General features: G+C 42.7%; 1 protein-coding gene across 1 annotated transcript in view; it reads right to left on the bottom strand.

Annotated features, from left to right (window-relative positions):
* Positions 1–10,492: 10,492 nt before the first annotated feature.
* Positions 10,493–22,462, bottom strand: part of robo3 (roundabout, axon guidance receptor, homolog 3 (Drosophila)) — a 142,104-nt gene continuing 130,134 nt past the window's right edge. Inside the window, exons 15-28 of the mRNA XM_070844010.1 lie at positions 21,957–22,173; positions 21,222–21,346; positions 20,409–20,595; positions 19,736–19,990; positions 19,111–19,150; positions 18,740–18,879; positions 18,234–18,515; positions 17,985–18,132; positions 17,250–17,468; positions 16,135–16,334; positions 15,772–15,879; positions 14,955–15,122; positions 14,319–14,461; positions 10,493–11,341 (exon numbers count right to left, since the gene is read on the bottom strand). Of these exons, the coding sequence (XP_070700111.1) occupies positions 11,330–11,341; positions 14,319–14,461; positions 14,955–15,122; positions 15,772–15,879; positions 16,135–16,334; positions 17,250–17,468; positions 17,985–18,132; positions 18,234–18,515; positions 18,740–18,879; positions 19,111–19,150; positions 19,736–19,990; positions 20,409–20,595; positions 21,222–21,346; positions 21,957–22,173 (2,244 nt within the window). The 3' untranslated portion in view covers positions 10,493–11,329. The remainder of the gene's footprint in view (positions 11,342–14,318; positions 14,462–14,954; positions 15,123–15,771; positions 15,880–16,134; positions 16,335–17,249; positions 17,469–17,984; positions 18,133–18,233; positions 18,516–18,739; positions 18,880–19,110; positions 19,151–19,735; positions 19,991–20,408; positions 20,596–21,221; positions 21,347–21,956; positions 22,174–22,462) is intronic.

The raw sequence follows: 22,462 nt of genomic DNA, 5'->3' as shown, positions 1-22,462 counted from the left end.
GTCCCACTGTGGCCAGTGGGCAGGATTCTATTGGACCCCTGCTGTGCTTAATGGCTGTGTAGAGCAGGAAGGCGATAGTCATCTGTTTAGCTTGACTAAGTCTTGATAAGACAAACAATGCTGCCATACCTGATAATTACAAACCACTGGAGAGAATCATTCAGTGGTGGGTATTCAGACCCTTCAATAAAAGTACCAATAGTGTGAAAATACTCCACTATGAGTAGATAAAAGATAAAGATAAAAAATAAAAGATAAAACTTTTTATTGATCCCGCAGTGGGGAAAGTTCGCTGTTATTGCAGCTCAAAGGACAGACATAAAGCACACATGTAAAGAAAGAGAAAATTAAATAAACATGATATATACAGAAAGAGAAACATTATATACACAAGTAATACAATAATTCTAAAGAAACAACAACAGGGTGGGATGGGATGGAAACATTATATGGATTATGGATTATTGCACAGTTGTCCATGGATAGGTTGAGTAATAATAAAGTGCATTTAGTAGTGACTGTGATTGGAGGTGGTGCAGCAGGCTATAATGCAGCATTGTACAGTCTGACTGCAGAAGGCCTACATTCAAAACCTTACCTAAGTAAAAGTTTGTATCAGCTAAATGTAGCCTACCTAAAGTAAAAGCACTCATGTTGTAGTAAAATGTTCCCTGTTAGTATTTCCTATTAAATCCGGTGTTTCTGGATTAAAAAAATAGATTTCTCAACTGTCAGGATGTAAAAGAGGCCACGAGAAAGTTACTGCATGCTGGTCTTCATCATGTCACCGCCAACAAATTGATTTTAAAAATAGCTCATTCCTGATATTTATGTTTAATTTTGGTTAAAAACAGAATTACAAAGATTTCATGCAATTCTTTCATTATCTCAAAAATAGATAATAATACATTTATTTTACATTTTGAAATATTACTATCTGAATATTGTTATGTTATGTTATTTGGTATTAACTGGAATATTGTTTTAATAACTGTTTTAATTATAAGGTGGTGACTGAACCTGTTTCAGTTCATTTCTTCCTCTTAAGTGTACATTTTTAATAATTTGGAAGACCTGAAGTCTTAAAGAAGCCAAAGTGAGCCTGAGGTTTAACCAGGAGAGGTGACTACTGCAGGAAGAAACCCACCTCCAAAGGGTAGGAATAAAAACATCCAAACCACATTAAACAATATCAAATACACAGTAAAGTACTGCATGTGACATCATACTGTATGTGACATCATACTGTGTGTGACATCATACTGTATGTGTCATCATACTGTGTGTGACATCATACTGTATGTGACATCATAATGTGTGTTGACAGAACTGTGACCTCACAGATGACATGTCCAGTGTGGGGACAGAAGTTTGTAAATAGGACCCACGGTGAGCTTCCAGCTTCAGACCTCCTCCCACAGAGGAGAAAGCTGGACGGCTCTAAGGTTCTGAGCTGCACCGGTCTGAGCTTCTGCTCCGGGCTGATCAGATCAGCTGCTACTGCAGAGAGGCCCAGTGTGCTGCTTCTTCAGCACTGGTTTCTGGGCACTCCTGCACCCAGCAGGTGACCTCTAGTCGGGCAGAGCACAGACCCAGACTGCTCCCTTCCAGCTGGAGGATAGCTGCTTCGGCAGAGGCCAAGTCTGCTGCCATTTGCTGGAGAAGTGCTGCGTAAGGCAGCTGATCTCCAGTCAGGCATAGCAGAGGTTCTGCTCTGTGGGCAGAGGTCTTTGGGGGGGTGGGGTTAGGTTGGGTTAGGTTAGGGTTAGGTTAGGTTAGGGTTAGGTTAGGTTAGATTAGGTTAGGGTTCTATATCCAACTGTGATGGTGTTGGTCTCATCCTGAGGACAACTTCCATCTTCCAAATGCTTTATTGGAGGAAAACATTTGGAATGTGTTTAACAGCAAAACCCCTGACTGTCAGTCTCAGGTCCGTGCTGTCTGATCCTGAAATGTTTCAGTGATTCATGCACTAACCGCGGCTGTGCCATGTGCCTAAAATGCACACAGCACTTTTCCGTATTTGGTGACGTGCATATCGATGCTGCTGCTGCTGTGTGATGACTACATGTATTAGTCCATGGCCTTAACCACTCGGCCAAATCGCATATTTGTCGTGGTGTCGTTGCTATAAATGGTAACAGGCTTCCAAAATTTGGGTGGACAATCACGGTTTGAATCCTGTGTCCCCCATTACCTGTTCAACTCCAGTTTTACACTCCACATGGGAACAGGTGGTTGTGCTCTAGAATAACGTATAGTTAGTAAAAACCAGATAGGATAGATAAAGAGAATATATATGTAAACTAAAATAACTCAATAATCCAGGAATTGCCATGAACTTTGGTACAGAGATCCAGAGTGCCCAGGGAATCAATCCTAGTGACCCTGGTTTTTCCTCTAGTGCCACCAGCTGGTCCACATTTTCAGTGTACTAGTGAAATATCTCACCATCTACTGAATAGTTTGGCAAAATATTTGGTGCAGACACATTCATGTCACCGTCAGCATGAATTGTAATAACTTTGGTCATCCTTTGTCACCCAGCACCACGGTGAAGTCAACATTTAAGTTTATCCAGTACTTTGGCTTGTGACCAAATACCTAATATTTAATATAATATCAGAATCAGAATCAGAATCAGAATCAGAATTCCTTTAAGAATCCCCTAACCCTGCTTTTTGTTACACACAGCTCCAAAAGAATAAGAATAAACTTCAAACACAAAAGTGAAAAATATAAATATATAAAAGTATGAATTAAAAATGATGTATCAAAAATTATTATTAAATTAAATTATTACACAGAGGTAAATTATTGCACCAGGTGAGTCCAGAGTCTATAATGTTAACCAATATAATAGAATAACGCACAATATTGTCTTAGTGCATATATCTATTATATTATTATTATTATTATTTCCAATAACATTGCTTTGAATGTCCTGTATTATGTGCGTCTGTGCAGCAGGTTTTATTTAGTACCTGACAATGTGGCCTAATGATGTCCTGTACGGTTAGGGTTAGAATGGAAAAGAATGGAAACTTTACTTTCTCCTCAGTTTGAAGCTTCTCCAACAAATTCTACGTCTGGTTCTTTTGATTCTATGTTTGTGAAAAGGAATTTCACAGAGTTTTCCACTGGAAATGATGAAATCATGATTCGATGCCACTTGTTGCTTTTACGGGACGTGCAGAGCCTCAGTCTAACAGGACTGTGTGTATTGTTGCAGTGTGATGCGTCCGTCCACCTGAGAGACCGTGACTACTGGAGGAGGAGGAGAATCTCTGCACGCCAAGCAGGGAGGGTTCAGGGAAGCCTGCAGCCTGCAGCAAGTGTCCACACAGCAGGAACAACCAGGTTAGACATCTGGATTAAAATAATAAAGGAAGAGGACAAATCATTCACTCATCTCCTGTTCAAGGATTCAGTATAGAAAATAACTGAAGTTCATTTGTATTGTCCTGAAATGGACAGAAGGACCTTTTGCTTTAATATCACTGCTGCTTTAATGTGGATGTTGCATTTTACTGCTGTAGATGTTTAAGGTTGAGCCAATTCACTACTTCATATACTGTTGGGTAGTTTGATCCACAGCAATGCATCGTGGTCTACCAGATCATCATATGTGTTTAGTCTCTGTCCTGTGAGAACCACAAATGTCTAAAATGTTACAGCCGGTTTCATCTTTGCGACGATGCTTTTTCCAGCTGATCCAAGGGGGTTCGAACTAATCTGAAAAGGTAACTAAAGCTGTCAGACAAATGTAAGTGTAAGTAGTAACAAGGACAATATTTGCCTCTGAGATGGGGTGGAGTAGAAATTGCATAAAATGGAAAAACTCAAGTTAGTAAGTAATTATTCCACCACTGGAATAATTCAACATGAATCTATGTTTGTCTTTATACAGAAATTCATGTTGTTTCTTCCTGTTTAAAGCAGATTATTTGCTCACACTTCTGACTTGCTGAGTACTGAGGAGGAACATTCTTACAGTAAATCTAATATGATTTCCCTCAATGACTTTGTGTTCAGGATGAGCATTTTATCATGCAGCTGCAAAGCACGACACATGTTTTTCAAAGTAATCTGTGTCTCGTATGGGCTGCCAGGGTCAAATGAGACTGAATGTTGAGCTAAGAAGTGCTTTGCTGTCTGTTTCATTAATAAACTGGAGCCGCCGTGCCACCATCAGAATTCATATGTGGAGTATTTAAAAACCCAAACCAGTCTGTAATTACCAGAGTTGAACAAACACGTGGGAATGTGAGGGGTCATTTATTTTTTCTTTTCAAGATCAGGCTTTGTTTCAGTGCAGAAATTTTTGGGTTGTTTTTCAGTTTCAGTTTGAGGATCAATCAGCCTGCTTGATCAGACCTGCAATAAGATATAAAGTCAAAGCAGGTTAAGACATGAAGAATCAAGTCAAAACAGGCTTTCTAGCAGAAAAACAACTTAACACTGTGTTAAACTATGTCACATTTACAGTGTAGTGCTATACAATACATGTGATTATATTTGTGTGTGTGTGTGTGTGTGTGTGTGTGTGTGTGTGTGTGTGTGAGTATTGGACTGCCAGAGGGATTATCCTTCATCTGTCTCCTTCACTAACGGCCATATGTTTCTACACGAAGCCCCCAGCTCCACTGAGCAGCACACACACTCACCAACAGACGAGACCACACACTAAGAGGCTCACATAGTAATGAATCAAACACTACTGTATGTCTGCTGGTCTTATTTGTTCGTGTGCACAGTACACACACTCACACACATTCACACACGATGCCCCTGGGATCTGTGCATCTCAGATTTTGGTCCATGCCAAAATACCAGCTTTATGTAGCATGTCAGCAAACCAATGACCCATATTAGACATGGCCTGAAACCATGCACAGACTGCATACACACACATGGACATTTACACGTGCAGATTTATAGCATGTCTGTCATTTAGTCTGTTATTTTACCAAGTGGATAATTACCGTTCTAAGACCAGGCATGAAAATATGTGCAGTGGTGTGAGTGAGTCCAACCCTGGTCATGAAACTAGAGCCTTTTCAGCACTTTATATACCGGCACATCAGTTTTTACAGGATTATCTTTACACCCTCATGTAGTCATAGTTCAAACCCCCAGCCAATCATTTGGATCCAATTACTTTATCAGCGCCACTACTGTTTATACAATAAGACAGAACTCAATTGATCTGTGGAGAAACAAGGTTAGTTTTGCCGCCACTAAAGTAATAAGATTCTACAGGGAACCAGAACAAATAGATGGAAGAGAACAAATAAAATACAACATGAGGAGAAAAGTAGATTCAGAGCTGATATTGATGAAGCAGTTAGACAAATATATATTTATAAAAGCAAAGTGGGAACAGTACATTCGGCGTATTGATTTGATAACTTGTCTGAAATAGTGTACGCTACAGTAGGACCACTCCAGCTGGTGTGATTACAGCACTTGGGCTGTGTGCAACAGAGTCTCCATGTCTTGAAAACTAATTCCTGGTGCCGTGCGTGCAGCAGTTCGGGTGGCGGAGACACGTTCACATCGACTGACAGCAGTGGTTAACTGTGCTGTTGCATGCTAAATGGTAATCATACAATTAACTTGAAATCAATGGCACCCATATGGTTGATCTGTTTCAGTATTGCCCTGTCAGTCACACAGAGCCCGTTGACCGCTTCACCACACACACTCACTTACACACACACACACACACACACACCAAGTGTCTTACACAGTAACACATTTAATGGGAGGCAGGACTGCTGGTCAACTTGCCCACTGTGGACATCAGGTTTTCCCATGTGTCCCTTTCATTTAGCATTGTGTTTCAACCTGCTCTTCCAGTCCTGAGAAAAACATGTTTCTCCAAAACATCAGCTTTTCAAAAGCTAAGAAAAACCCTTTGATGATGCAATGCAGACCATCTGTGCAATGAGGTTTTAAATGTTTCGGTTAGTTACTTGTATTTTATCAGTCTTTAATAAAAAAATCAACAAATCCGAAGACACTCAAAAACCGGCAGCTGTACTGCGAGATGATTATCATAACGCTTCTGAACAAACAAAATGTTATTATTAAAAGATGCGTTAACACTGGATAACATTAGTGCTGAAGCGTAGCGTGGCGTGGCGCTCTGTTAAAGCTGACCTGGTTTGTATACATTCTTATATCTGTGCATAATGAATATAGTGTGTATGGAGTGTGCTGTCTGTTGAACAATGACATCTTTAAATGTTAATATGAAATTAAAGGGTGAAATAGCCTATTGATCATTCTATAACATCACTTAAATGCTGAATGTTTTGTTACCCTGGGAGCCACTAAATCATTTACCCTCTACATCCACTGACCCTGCTGCCTACATAATGGCTTCATTTTAGCCTCTCTATGTATGCATCACATCAGCCAAAAAGTCACAACATCCATCTCTGCTGTCACAGGGCAAATTAACATGGAAATTGGTGTGTTGCATTTTGGAATGAGGGAACAGGGCATTAAATGACGCCATCCCCTCCCTTTCATCCTTCCTTTTCTGTCTCTGTCTCTTTTCTCTCCTCTCAGGCTGGCGGCCCTCTTCCGTCGGCCCCGCTGGGCGTTTTCGGCCCTGACACTGGGCCTAATGAATGAGCCGGATGATTTATAGCCGAGGGAGAGGAGAAAGACGGGAGGGATGGAGGGAAGTTGAGGGGGGCATGGAAAGGGTAAGGGGTGTTGGGTCATGCTGTAGAAGGTCAGCAACGTAAATCTTCTCGTTGTCTAATCTGTTGTCCTTTACTCTTCCTAACAGTCTGCTAACATAATATGCATTATAATCTCTGTAAGGACATACAGGGACACGCAGCTTCCTCACTGAGACAGTAACTAGTATGAGGGGGAAAAGAATGACATTAATAGAATAAGATGATAAGGTTCACTTTAGTAGAACGTCTAACCCTTCTGACAAATCTTAAAGTTGGCCTACACAAAATGTTGGTTTATTGCAGCTGCAGTCCAAAAACTGCCTGTTCATTGACTTCAAAAACCATCCAACTTCTGTCTTTTGGCCTAAAATCAATTAAATAAACAGATAAGTCATTCAATAGTAATCGTTGATTGCAATGCTGTGTCCATGCAATGAATCAGTGAGCTAAACATTTGTCTAGACTTGTGATATATTGAAGTTCCTCATGATTATTCCTAAAACTATGAACAAACATTACACATAAATCATAACTGGACCATTGTAGGAGAAGTGTAGTGCACATATAACAATGTAAAGAAGTACTCCAATACTGTAAGTAAAAATGTCAAACTCCAGTAAAAGGACATAAGCGTTTAGTTTGAGTATTAGAAGTAGAAATATTGGTTCCCTGTGAGAGCTATGATACTCTATATGTTTGTTAATACTGATCTTGCTGTTGTACCTGGTTGAGGTGAGGTTAGTTTGAAATACTTTATACACTCGAGTAGTCCTGTGGCTCCCAGCTGAACTGAAGGCTGTGAGATGATTCATGTGTTTAGGAAAGAAAAAAAATTTTCTGCTACACAAATCTGTTTTCATGTTTTGAAGTTTCTTTGCTTTTTGTGAAAAATTAAAATGTGGGAATTCAACCTTTAACAATGCGTTATATGTTACACGCTCATCATATGATGGATTCTTAATCTGACAATGAAGTTAGCTGTTCCCTAAATGTAGTAGAGTAAAAGGTGTGTTACTTCCTTCTGTAATGTAATGGAGTAATGGAAAATGGAAATGCCTCTGATGAACTGTGCTTACGTGCAGTACTTTGCCCCGCTGAGTGCAGCTTATCTGCTCCTGCATTTGCTGGAACACAAAGTCCTCTCTGTGTAATTAAGGATCAGAACCACAGCATCCACTGTAATTAGACCAGCAAAGGTTTCATATCTTAGCTTTACAGATCCAGGACGGTATGCTCTGTATGGCTATATCTAATCAAACCCATTCTATAGAATTGGATGGTTTTGACCTTCTGATTCACCAGTAAATGGAAAATATCATAGAGATGATAATAAATGAAAGCATATTAGCAGAAGGATCACTGGTGCTGACCTGTCCACCATTCAGGACCACTGTCTCCACTGTCAGGAAACATCACTGGAGGCAAATTATATTGTATATGTACACATTTTTAGCCAATAAAACGGATTCTGAGTCTTCTGGATTTCATTTTTGTGCCCGGTGAGCTTATTACAAGGTCCTACAACGTTAACTGCAAATAAAATGTAAAATGCATAATGTATCTATTTTACTAAAGCTACATAAAAGCTTAGTAAAGGTTTAACAATGACATAAGAGGTTTTTAATGCCATTATAAACAATTACAAGAAACTCATATCATGTTCTTAGGCTGTCTATAAATGAACAAGTTCCTTATAAGCGTTTATAAAGGTTTTATAATAAATGTGTCCATGATGCTATTATTAACACCCATAAGGGCTTTATTACCTATCAATTAACGCTCATTATAAGGACCTTATTATGGAGCGTTACCTATTTTTCTGATCATTTAAAGACCAAAAGCAGAGCCATGTAGCTCATTATCAGCGGTGCTGTGACACTTTAACGCTGTTATTTGAAACCCGGTCTGAACTGCTACCCCATCAGAATCAGCTCATGTAACCTCACATACACTGATGTTCATCTAACAAACCCAATCAGCACCCACTGAATGCTCCCCAAAGCTGTGCATCAAACCTTAATCAATAACCTAACAATCTCAGTACATTCATCAGGGTTCCCTCTACATCCCACAGTTTTTGAATGTTTTCACTGTGCTGCCACCTCCTTGGCCTCTATCTGTGGACTGCAACAGAGCTGTGCTGCAGCATCTTATCATGCTCTTTTCAGCTGAACGCAGAGCACTGGAAGAAGAAATACACCCCAGGCTATCCATGTATATGTGTAGCTGAGTGTGTGTCTGAGCCTGTGAGTTCGGGCGTTTGCGTATGCCAAGACACGGCGAGCATCTGCAGAGCACTGGAGGGTAATGCATCCCTCGTCTCAGGTGGACAGCAGGAGGGAGTGTGTGTTGCGCTCTCAGGGTAGAGAGCTCGGCAATTTCATGCTCCTTGGCGCGTACAGCACTCATCCAGGTCCAATGCTCTGTGAAGTCGGGGGAAGAATGGGGTATTAGGAGATTAAGAAGTGAACAGAGCTTCAGCAATAAAGCACATTTTTTTATTTATAAAAGTCTGACTGGAAAGTGTCAAGGAGTTGAAGGCTTCAAGAAGTTTAGATGCTGAATGTGTTGTTGTTGTTGGGAAGTTTTAGAAGTCTGCAGTGACACAGGCGGACTCAGCCCTGAATGGTGGGGGAACACAAGGGGACATTTTTTTTAGAAGAAATGGCTGTTTACAACTTAATTCATGTGACTGATGACTGTCGTGTGACTGCCATGTGACCTTTACGACTCTGGAGACCTCGATGACTGCCGTGTGACATCAAGGTGTGAATGACCTTTAACCATCTGAGGGCAGTTTGAAATGGCCAGGTCTTCACACACATGTGAAATTAAGCTTTCACTGATGGAATATTATGACATTTCATTTTATCTTTGACTTCAAAAATAGGTTCAACAAAACCCTTAAAAAAAAAAAACCCTGCTGATTTGGTCAACCATCTCTTACACTGGAGTCGTGTCAGGAGCCCCCCCGGTAGGTAGCATTATGTCCCCCGGCCACAGTAATCGCTGAGATCCCTCAGGTGTTCGGGCCAAAGCCTCCCGGTTGTCCAAAAATCTAATGGTGGCCAAGCTTTTGCAATTATAACTCCCAGTCTTTGGAACCATCTTCCCTTAGCTAGAAAAAACACAATCAGTGGATGTTAGTGAGCAGCAGCTGCTAAAAACTTTCCTGTTTTATGAATAATGGGTGATTTGCCTTTTGTGCTTTTCTAATGCCCTTATATTGTTATTCTCTGTGCAGTTTTTAATGTGGCGTCTTTACGTCTTGTCCAGCTCTTTCTTTTTATTGTAAAGCATCTTGGAACTCTTGTTTTGAGAGGCACTTCAGAAAGACAGAGTAAGTACTTAGTAGTGGAAACAAGTGCAACCAAAAGCTCATTCAATCAACATAAGGGGCATCAAACTATTGTTTAATTCCTCTGGATGTTTTTATGACTAATTCCAGTTTAACAATCTATTTTTAAGGGCTTTATTGGCACGGCAGTTTGATAACAATGTTGCAAAAGCATCAGTATTGATCAAATGTATATATTATATATATTAATATTACATTTTACATTTGTCAGTGTAGGTGTAGCTTCAGTCCAAATGCTGTTCAGTTTGGTCTAATATGAAATGCCAGACCACCCAGTGTGTCTCTGTTGTCCTGATGTTGTCCTTAATGTAATGCTGTGATGACGAGCATGTCAGACGTTGGAAGATAACAAGTCAAAGAAGGAACAGGCATGAAAGTGGAAATACAGATTAGCAAGTGCTACACTTCCTGAAAGAGGAATGAGGAAAGGCTTGGATCAGCAAATGTATTTTATTGTACATTTACAAAACAACAAGAGTACAAAAGTCAGCCCACAGACATTTTTTTTGTTTGTTTTGAAAGAGTATATGCAAATTTTATCTCACAACTGCAGCGAACAGTCCCTCAGACGAACAAGGAGAGGGCACGAGAGGGGAGGGGGGGGTTTACAATCAAACTTTTAGAAAGCCTGTCTGTCTGCTGGCACACTGGGACATTTGGCTGCAGAGAAACCAAAGGAAACATAGAAAAGTATGACATTCTTAGCGGACTACGTGGGTGCAGGGATCCCGGTGGGGAAGCGTCCTTCCGGTAGCGAGAACCCGCTCGTTTTGGCTTTTCCGACCGCCCCTCTCAACCAGCAAACACACTTTGTGCTTCGTATTTTCTGTTGTTTTGCCATCACAACAAGAGAGTGCAACAGTAGTTAATGCTTTTCCAAAAAGTATACATTTTGACAAAAAGGTTGGCACATTCAAGAAGACATGAGCTTTTTTTTTTTTATAACAGACTTTTTTTTAACTTTGTTTTTTTTTTTTTATCCTCATAAATACAATATACGTCTCTTTCCCTGTATCCAGAGCCCACAAAAGAACAGTACAGACACAGGTATTTACAAATCAAGGGAGAGGAGTGAACTGGATAGCTCATAAATAATCATAGTAATACCAAAAACATGATGTATAGTCCGTCGTTATCTCTTTCACAGCAATGACACAGAGTCTGGTATCCTGAAACCCAGAATTTTTCCTCTTGTACAGCTCATTGTGTCCACGGTGGAAAGATGGTGGATGATGGAGGCACCGCAGGTACCCTGACAGACTCACTGGTGTCCTTATCTCATTTCCTGCAAAGACAGAGGTATTACAACATCAATACAAATTCTAACTACATAGAACTACATGGAAAACTGCTTGATTTTGATCAAGCTGATCAAAATCAAGGCCGCGCCTACTTCTCACTAACAGTCTGTCCATCAGGAAGATTTTTACTATATGGAGACAAAAGGAGAGAGACAAAAGGAAGGACAAGACCCACTCTGTCCACGGTTTGGTAACACAATTAGTCCATTCTGTCATGTCTGTCAGTTTTGTAAAGAATGGGTCCATTTGTCCAAGACTGCTTTGTAGTCAGGAGTAAGAACCCCAGTCTATTTCCTGTGTTTCTCAAAGCAGCACTACAGGTCGAGTGCTTCTTCACACCGTGTTTCCACAGTGTTCCAGAGGATGCTCCAACACGTCACTGTAATGCAATTTCTGTAAGCCAGCCCGTGTTTTGTATCAAATATACATGAATCACACATTGTGAATGTTGTAAACCACACAAAGAAATGTTTTCTATTTGGAATCATTCAATATGAAACCAAAGTTTCATTTCTAGACAGTCAACAGCTTTTCGCTGCTCTTATAATTCATCTTCCTGGGTAGAAGGCGGTTCAAGAAAGTTCACTTAGTGAATTAGCTGCTGCTACACACAAACTTTGCTATAGCACAAATTAAACCTAAAATCAGGTTGTTGGTAAGTTTCATCAATATGCATGCCATCATTTCCATTGTATTCCTACTGTAAATAAGCATGTGTCAAACATACAACAAGAAAACGCTAAGAGAGGATATGGAGCCAGAAAACAGATCATGAGGTAGATCTGCACAAATCAAATACATCCACTTGGCATGAGCAGAGTTTGGTACAGTGAAGTCTAACTCCAACCAACAGTTCCAACTATCTATCTAATCTTCAGCACATACAGACCATGTATTGTGTCCCCAGCCTCGGAGCTGATGTAACAGACCCGAGGACAGCAACCCCCCGGGTCAAAGGGCAAAGGTAGCAGCCAGCAGCACGACGAGGGGAAGAGGAAACCTAATCCAGGCTTCCTGTGGAAGCACCCCGAGTTTTATTGGGAAGGAGGTCGCGCTTTCATGTCCCCGGCAAGGCGTGAAAAGGCCAGTTATGGGTCAGTTAGGGGGGTGAGGTGTTCCTCACTGCTCCACAGGGGGGGGTGGCCTGAGAGGCACAAGATACAAGGGAGCTCTGTGCGTGGACGTGCTGACAGCAAGTGAAAAGAGCAATTGTGCGCGTGTGTGTCCTTTTTACAAGCTGCTTTGCTACATTCCCATGTCAGATGTGTGCAGAGGTCAGGGGGGAGTGACCTGTGGCAGGGCCATCCTTTCTCTTTCTGCGCACAGAGCCAGCTTTATGGTGACGCCTCAAGTTACAGCGGAAAAAACACAACAACTGCAGCCTGACAGAAAGCTGCTGCGCTGTCAACAGCTGGGAAGTACTTTTACTTTAGCTGAGTATTTCTGTTTTCTGCTCCTTGATACTTCACGTCAGAGAGATACATTGTAGTTATTACTATTTTATTTGGCAGCTTTTTATTACTAGTAACTTTACAGTCTGATTCTAGAAACAGAAGATTTCATAGACTGAAATGATTTTCTGTATTGAGTTTTTGTATGTTTGACACTTCAAGTAATAATACTTATGTACCTTTACTTAACAAACATTATCCAAGCAGGACTTGGTACAGTGTGGTATTGCGCCTTACCTGAGTAAAAGATTTGATTAAAATGAATAAATCAAACTAAAAGTTAAGATGATTTGTCCTACTACTATGGATAATCAACTGTGAATAAACGCTAAAAACAAAAAGCAAAATTGGATGTTAAAATAATTGTATAATTATTGCAGTTTAGCAATTAGAAAATAGAAAGCAAATTGGAAAACCTGAAAAGAAAAAAGTGGAAGCCTAAATGAATCTGCCCAAATTAAGGTTAAAAATGGCAACAGCAATTTCTCATATCAATATCCAATTTCCTTTTCCAAATTCCCTTTTTAAACATTTAATAATGGCTTGATTATCCTTTGAATTAGAGTAAAAAAGTGATGTAATTTGTAATGTCCCATATATCTTTTTAATTTTATTCTAGGCTAAAAACAATCCCCTGCAACTAAAGTCTGAAGTCTCTCTCCATCACAGTGAAACATTACTTCAGCTTTTCCAGCACTCGACCAAGACTGAATGCTGTTGACCCGTTTGAATTGGTAAATGGACTGCGCTTATATAGTGTTCCTCTGCCTTAATGGACAAGGTGCTTTACAATTAGTCCCGTATTCAGCTCAGCGTTTTGCTCTGGGACACTCAGACACATGGACGGGAGGAGCCAGGGATCGAACTGCTCTACGTCCTGAGATACAGCTGTAAAGTGATTCAGGCACCGTGCCTCTGTCTACCTACAGGAATGTTGAGGGACGTGTCAAATGCTGCTTGGAAGTGTTGCCTCACTCGCACCAAATCCCTGCAGAGCTTCCCGTTTGGCTGGCACAGTTTGCTCTGCCATAAAACACAGCAACTCGTCACGATGGAGCCTGCAGGGGGTGCATTTGAAGGATCGCTCCCACAGCGAAGTGCAGCCTCAGAAGTGCGCTCCACTGAGAGTAGTGGGCGTGTGCCCTTAACATTGTTCCTTACTGTAAAGCCTATTCTGAGTAGACGGTAATGGTAGATCTGTATGCTTAAGCCTGAGAGCATGTTTGTGTGTGTGTGTGTGTGTGTGTGTGTGTGTGAGGGTAGCAAGGAAACGTAAAAGCTCTTTTCATGCACCCGCATGTATAAGATTATGTGTGTTTTATGGAGCACAAGTAATGATATGTAGATAAAACTAAACCACATGAACCTCTCCATGGCAGGAATAGTCTTTGTTCCGGTGCTCATAAATATCTAAAATTATTCAATTATTCAAAGCATTTGAGGTGAAAAGAACATTTTCTCTTGCATAAAACTACACTATGATAGAATCATTAGCGTTGCTGTATCCCACCTCGGTGTGCTTTCTGGCCGAGTTGAGCCCCCGGGAGCCTGTGGAGCCTCTGGATGAGGAGCTTCCTGTGGTTGAGCAGTTACTGGACATCTGACCCCTGGGAAGGTAACCAGCCTTACCGCTGTACGGCATCATCTCCTCATCTGAGGAGGAAAGGACAAAGGAGACATGATGGGTTGACGACGAGGGCGTCTGGTCTGTAGTGTAAAAGGCGGCACAGTGTTTGAGTGGGGAAGTGAAGATTGATTCAGAGTGGGAGATATCTGCTGGAGAAATGACTTCGAAAAGATTTCGTATGAACATAAGGCCAAACTTTTGAATTTTCTCTTAAAAGCTGTGGTTTTCTGCTCCGGAGAGGCATCATGTTGCAGGATATGTGGGTTTCACTTCTTGTGTTTTCATTTATGGCCTCGACCTTGTGATGCCTGTGCTGCTATGCTACAGTTGCATGCTATAAATGTCTTAAGGAACGAGCTGCCAACCAGTCACGGCTGTAGGTATTTGTGTTCCAGCAAGCCCCATTTTACTTTATAGTGTAACAGTGGAGGAGGAAATGCCGCAGTGCAGTAGCAGAGCATGATGGAGCACAAATGTGGAAAAGGCTACATCTGCACAGCGTACAAAATGTTTACTTACTGTCGGCGTGTCTTTGTCCCGAGCCTTTCCGTTGGTGGCTACTGCTGCTGTACTCGCTCCTCTCCAGGGAGGCCAGGGCACCGTTCACCGCGTTGCTGGCCTCCATGCACCCCTGGGGGCCCTGAAGCCTCCTCTCCTCTGGGGGTGGCTCTGGAGGGGGGGGCAGGTCTAAACAGAAAGCATGCAAGTGCAATGTCTGAGTTTAGAATGTAGGGGAGACGACTTTAGCTGCCTTTTTCAGATGCCTTTTGCTTTCTGTTACATAACAGCTTTATATTCCAAAAAAAGAACAAGAGCATTTTGTTATTGCTGTCTGTTTTTCCCACACATTAATGAGAGAACCTAAGATGCTAGTTACAGTGCTGTTTTCCTTTAGAAAACAAGGGTACATTTAATTACCACTGACTCTCTGCTAGTGAAATGAGGGCTTTGATTGTGTGATTCACGTGGAGATGGCGATATGCTTGCCTGGTAAACAACAAAGCCTGTTAACCAAGATTACAAGTCAAATCCATGTTGTAGCCATTCAATCACAGATGGTGTTGCAGAATATTCATCTGTATGTGCTGGGTTATTATAGGATGTATTTATACACTCACTGAAGAAAACAGTGACTAGTAACTGAAAGATAACAATGTGTGACTTTCAGAGAACAGAGAACATCTGATCTGTCACATTCACACAAAACAATACCTTTATTTTCAATAGTGAACAGTTCCCTGTCTGCCCAGTAACACTTAGTGAATTTGAGAAAATGTCAGTAGCAAAACACAGACATGTAGATGGTATCATCCCCCTGTCCCTGGAGTGAACTCACCTCCTTGTGCATCTCTTCTGTAAGCTGAACTCTTAGACACCTTTTTTTTCACTCGGGATTTTTGGTTGGGAGGAGTGCACGTATCTGCTGGGGACGAGCGACTGTGTACTGTGTGAGGGAAAGAAACACACACCAATCAGGAATCCTTTCTGAACAGATGTACTCATGCATATGGATTATATACATTACAAAGAGGAAGTCAACACAGTTGTAGGGTGAATGCATACATGAATGTTTGAGCTTCTGTGATCTTGCTTGCTAATGTGTCTTTGTATGTGTGTGCGTGTGTTTCATGCAGGCTTGTGTGTGTGTGTGTGTGTGTGTGTGTGTGTGTGTGTGCGTGTGCGCTGCCAGTCACTTTACCGGGTGTAGTCGCGCTGACGCTGTCTTCGTTCAGAGCTGGCCCCTGGCTGTGGAGGCAGCGATGGGCAGGACTTTGGCACTGCAGCGTGCCAGCCTCTGATGAGCCGTGATGCTGTTGGCCGGAGAGGTTGGGGTTGGACTGGGTGAGCGGCGGGCTCGGTGCCTGGGGAACTGGCACTGGACCGCAGGGCAACCTTCTGCTATGGGCAGTAAGGGAAAAATGTTACCGAAGTGAACAAGTCAAATGGTGCGTATTTAAATGGTAAATGGTCTCTATTTGTATTGCACCTTTCTAGTCATTTCGACTACTCAAAATGACATCCTTATTCTCCTATGAGGAATCCAAACTGGATTATAGATAGAGATTACTCTTTCACACACACAGTAGCAAGTTGGGGTTCAGCCTTGCCCAAGGACACTTTGCCATGCTGACTTAGAGGAGCTGGGGATCGAACCCCCGACCTTCCGACTGATGGATGACCCACCCTGCCTCTGAGCCATAGACGCTGAACCTTTGGATGAATTGTGTTTGTGTTGTTTGTGTTTTTTTTTAATCCTCTGTTTGGTTGCTTCATGTTTTGCGTGTCTATGTTTTAATTTCATTTGTTTCATTGTCACCAAATCGGCTAATTTAATATCTGGCTAAATGATTAGCCATGTGGCTAACAATGGCATGTGTGGATCAATGTGCTTTCTCATTGTAAAAATAAAATAAATAATAAATAGTACGGCTGTAACCCCACAGTGTACTGAATTTAGAAAGGGTGCGTTTCATGGATTGTGAATTTCACATTTCATTTGTTCCAGCAACATTTTATTTTGTAAAGTCTTACTTTTAACTTTTAACCTGTTAGATAATGCTAAAAAAGAACAGAGGGGAGCCGTTAAGACTTCTGACCTATATAACAACAACTTTATTTATTCACTGCATAACACTTGAACTAACAAAAAGTATCCCTGTATGATCAACAGCACTTGTTGTAATGTTAGTAATGAAAAACAGAAATGTAGATGTTATCACTAAAAACCTTCAGAGTGCAGAGTGTCAGTTCATCACAGGATTCAAATGTGAATACAACCATGTCTACCAGTCGGTGGTGAGCCCATTCACATACCGTGACAGCTGCTGGCTGTCTAGTTGGTTGAGGCGGGGGAGATCATGGGGGGCTCGGGTCTCCTCGTGAGGCGACGGGGTAAGCGTGGCGGTCGACTGGTGACTGTAGGAGGTGGCTGGCGACGAGGCATTGTTCCTCTGTGGGGGAGTGGGTCCATCCTCGCAGCCTTCCATGAGGTAGGTCCTCTCTGGGAGGGGGGGGCACCACTCCTCATCGGAGCTACACAGACAAAGAAGAGTGTTACAGCTGTGTGATACAGTGTAAGAGATCCGATCTTCATGAGATCTTAAAGCATATTGTTATAAGAGGAGCAGGCTGCTCTCTCACTGGTGCTTTCAACTCCAGCTAGCTATGAGGCTACTTAAAGATTAATGCTGTTCTTTCAAGCTCGACTCAAGTTAGAGGGCCATGCCGCTGGCAAAACTGCAGGAGGCTAAGCTTCCACTTGGGTGGGAGCATGATGCTGAATGATGGTTTGCTCTGAGGGTGCAGAGAACGACTGGTGAGGAGGAACACAGCTAACTGTATTTTAAGCGTGGGGGAAAACAGCTAAATCACTAAAGCAATTGACCACAGCCACGGTAATTGAGATGTTAAAGCCGGAGGCATAAGAGCCACATTAGGTTTGATACTCAGTGTGCCTGTTAGAGGTGACGGGAAGTCTAAGTGATGATGTAGCAGGGTAATACTAATTTATAGAGGTGTGTAAAGACAGGGAGAGGTAATCAGACTAACCCTAAGTCCATGTCCTCGTGCTCTGGGGGCTGGTCGTCCTGCTCACACTGTTCCAGCTCTCCAATAGGGGGAGGAGGGGGCAAGGCCTCCATCCAGGTCAGAGACGGAGTCTTGACAGCCTTACCCATCGCCTTCTGCTTGGGTTTACCTGTGAAACAGATGCAGAGAGGAACATGCTGAGCTGCTGGCATACTGCTACAACACCTGTGTATTCTGAACAAAGGGTCCGGTCTCTGGTGCCCTCCTCACTGTTGCAGCGGTCCGGCTGGGCGTACTGAGCTCCAGACGGCCCAGGCTGGGTGATCCAGTGTCCGTCATCCTGCTGCTCGCCGCTGTGGGCTGGCGCCTGCGCCTGGTTGGTGAAAGGCATGATGGAGGTGGAGGCGTAGGGGGTGGTGGAGGTGTGCTGGGCGTAGGTGAAGCTGTGCAGGTCCTCGCTGGTGGCGTCAATGGTGCTGTAGATGGGACCTTCGGTGGAGCCCCCCATGCTGTACTTCTCCGTCTGATTCAGGTAGTTGGAAATACCAGCTTCTACACAGGGACGGAGGTCATGTTCAGCACAGCTTTCTTTCTTTGTTAGGAGTCGATTAGCACTGTTTTGTCCAACTGAATGCCTCCACTTATCTCAGTGCTCTGTGCTCAGTGACGCTTCAACTTAATAAGAAAAGCTGCCACAACGGCTGTTGCACAAGAATACAAAAACAGACACTCATGTACTGTATCTGCCCAGCTGATGTGTTTCAGCAGCGTCCTACCATTGTAGTATCTCTCAGCTGTGTCGTGATTGGCGGTGCAGCAGTTGACAGCCTCTTTACCACTGTGGACCAGATTGGTGGTCGGCCAAGAGTCTGCCAGCCACGGGTAGTTGCCCATGTTGCCTCCCAGCACGCCGGGCCTACAGAGACATTCTGGCATTAATTTAAGACACGGGACACAGTACAGCAGCGAGGACTGTCCAGATGGAAATACAAAGACCGCCAGAGAAAACTCTGCATGGGTAGACAGTGAGGAACATTTGCAATTGTCAGTGCAGGCTACTGATGACAGATTTATTAGACTGAATCAATTTAGACATTTATTTCAACAGATACATAGCAGACTATAAGACTATAAATGAGTTAATTACCTTCCATTGAGTCCTGATGCCTCTCCATGCGGGAAACCAACTGCAGAGGACAGAGAGAGTGATGAGGAGGAGTCAACCAACTCATTGATGTTATATTTCCGTGGCCTACTTGGCAACTATCAGCTGTTCTCATTTCCATAGAAATGTTTTCAGTTCTCCTCACTGGGGGAAGCCATAAGGTTTTATGTATCCACTGTGTGTGAATACTGTATGTTACAGCAGAGCTAATGTCATAACTGAGAAAACACAACTAAATAATGCATTTATGTTTCTCACAGTCAAGTGAAAGACCTCTAAAGTATTGCTATAAAGTATCTCTAAGTAGTGCTGCAGTAAACAGACTCAGTCTAAACTACAATAAGACCTTATGTTCAGTATATCATCACAAAAAGAGGCAAAAATGAATGTGAGGATTCCATTGTGGCCATGTTTAACGGTCATTTTCCCTGCTTTTATTAAATGAATTATACTTGCTCCCAAATGTATTTAACTGTGAAATGCCTTGGGCTACAGTCTGAGTGACACATTAGGTGATTTCCACGACTTCTGCCATGCAAGTATCACATCAGACTAGGAGAGCCTCGGGTCAGTAACAGTCCATCATGTCTTAATGATGTCTCCTGACCTGCTGGTGTGTAGGCGAACGAGGCGGTGTAGTGGCTCAGCTCCTTCCTCTTCTTGCGCCTGCAGTAGATCCAGACGCTGAAGCCCATGAGGATGACCCAGCAGGCACCGCCGATGCCCGCGATGAACGCCGGCTGCTTGACCACATCGGTGATCTGCTCGGCCAGACTCACGCTGCTCTCCTCGCCGCTGTCGCTGGTCCCACCGCCGCCGCCTCCGCCCCCGCCTGGCATGGAGGGCTGTTCAGCTGGCAGCTCTGGGGGACAGAAATAGGAGGGAGGAAGGAGGAAAAAGCTCAGGGCTGAGAGTAACAGAGCATTTTACCATTTTTGCTGTTGACCTGTTGTTTTATGTAGTGTTTCAAATTGTATGATAATTTGTAATGCTAAACCTATCAGTGTATATACAATGATAGTATAAAACATGAATAAATCATCTAGGTGCCATAACTGTATGTATAATATTATTCAACAGTTGTTGAGAAATGTCAGTATGAAAAAGCTGTGGGCCAACAGACCGTCTAAAATAATAAATGAATAAATAAATAAATAAGATAACACACCTTTGAATTAACTAACTTGCTTTGTCTAACTTCCTAGCAGAAAAATGTCTCTAGTACATCTGCATTTATCCCACTTTCATCTCTTCATCTCTTTTTCCTGATGTGGACTCACTGATGAGGATGGACACGGGCTGACTGCGAGTGCCGATGCCGGCGCTGGTCACCGCCGCCACCTCCACCTGGTACAGCATGCCGGGCATCAGGCCTTTCAGCACCGTGGACAGCGTGTTTCCGTCCACCGTCTTATTGATGAAGTAGCGCGTCTGGTTGTCACTGCCGCCGCTGCCCACGCTCCACACCTTTATGGGACATACAGAGATGGGATTTCATTTGTTATGCAGGTCATTTCGGTCTGGTGTGCGTTCTGGGACGCTTTTAGACACCTACCAGATTCTACATCTCAGGTGAGAGTGTATTTCTATATTTATTCACTGATGAAATAGTTATAGGCTGCAATACTTTATCTGTTTAAAACAACAGTCCAACATTCCCTGAGTTAAACGTACAGTTGTCACTGAACTTGACCACTAACCTGTGTGCTGCACTCAGTGCCTGAAGTCTTAAAAACAAAGCCAGGATTTTTCTGTACACTGAGGGGACAAAATATTCAGGTATTCTTTCTGAGATTGGATTGCAGCCGCTGCAATCCTCCAATCACCTCCAGCTTCCTTTATTCTACATCTTTTCTGTCAATAGTATAAATTCAATCATGGAAATCTCGTTATTCTTTTTGCACACTGAGTGGAAGTCTTATGTGAAAGGGAGTTGCCATATGTGCAGCATAGAGTGTTTTCTCTGTGTTGAGTGTTTCCTGGCAGCTTTGTGTTGTTTGTACAGATGTTTAGTGCTTGTTGCCTTCAGAGAAAACACAGTGACAAAGGTCATGTGTCAGACGTGTGACTCGACTTGACTGAGGAGAGTTTACCCTGTACTCCTGGATGATGCCGTTCTGCATCTCGCTGGGGGGAGGCTCCCAGGAGACGATGATGCTGGAGTTGTTGCTTTGCTTCACTGTTGCCACTGTAACAGCTCTGGGTGGGGCACTGGGGACTGTAAGAGGTGAGAGAACAGCATTCATGCCACATCATCAACATACTTCTAGTGAGCGCAGTGAATGAGGTAATTATTAACAAATGAGCACAACGCATTCAAACTGCAAAAACGACATTGCTCAAGGCAATAAAAGTGAGGACATATGAGATGCAAGTCACCAAACATGAAAGTGAGCTGTAGCAGGAGAGGAAATGGAGTTTTATTGAGCGCTCTGAAAAGTTAACAATGTTTTTTTGCCAGACTAAGTTACTAAGGCAGATCGATCCAAAGTCTATAAGTGCTGATGACAAAAAAACGTCTGCTCCATTGTTTTTAATCTAGAGTTTGGATCAACCAATATAAGCCTGCTGTGAACCTCGGGCTGTGTGTGGAAGCTGAATTTAATGAAAATATGGATCAATATAAATGGACCCAAATTGAGGAGGATATAAAATCAACCCCAAAATGAGATAACATTACTGAGATTCATGTGGTGTCAGACAGGCTAATGAAAAGCCACGTCCGAAGCCCCACAATGTCACAGAAAACTTTGACTAGTTTAAAAAGGGGTTTTCTTCTCATCTCTTTCCGGTGAAGACATGTTTCAGAGGTCACCAGGTCTCAATACCTTCTTCTGGGGTTCGAACCAGTAACGTTCGGCTGTCCTTGCCCTGGAATTCATCGAAATAGGGACGGATCTTTATCTCATACTCGGTTCCTTTTAGCAGGCTGGTGAGGATGGTGCTGCGCTCAGAGGGGGAGTTGATGTCCTGGAGGAGCCAGGTTCCCCCGATGGGTCGGAAGAAGAGACGGTAGCCCTGGACGTACTGAGACTGACGGTCAACCTGGATGAATTGGGGGAAATTAGAAAAAGACGAGAGAGGAAAGATGCCGTCATTTGACGTGTACAGTGGTGTAGTTGGGGGAAAGGAAGACAGGAAGATTTCTACTCTCTACTGTCAGAAGCTCGTACGCACTGACTCCTGGTAAATGTAGGCACTCCCAGCATAGCACGGCATGCAGGACAGCTCAGGTTTCTCAGTCAATATAGCACGCACAAGGTATTTACTGCTTTACTTAGCTAAATTTACCATCAGCATTGATTGTTCAACGTTCTTTCCCTAAATCAAACAA

The sequence above is a fragment of the Pempheris klunzingeri genome, chromosome 14 (assembly GCF_042242105.1).
Source record: "Pempheris klunzingeri isolate RE-2024b chromosome 14, fPemKlu1.hap1, whole genome shotgun sequence".
In the NCBI taxonomy this organism is placed as follows: Eukaryota; Metazoa; Chordata; class Actinopteri; order Acropomatiformes; family Pempheridae; genus Pempheris; species Pempheris klunzingeri.
Note: the sequence above shows the minus strand (reverse complement) of the source record. Positions and strands in the feature narration are given on the sequence as shown.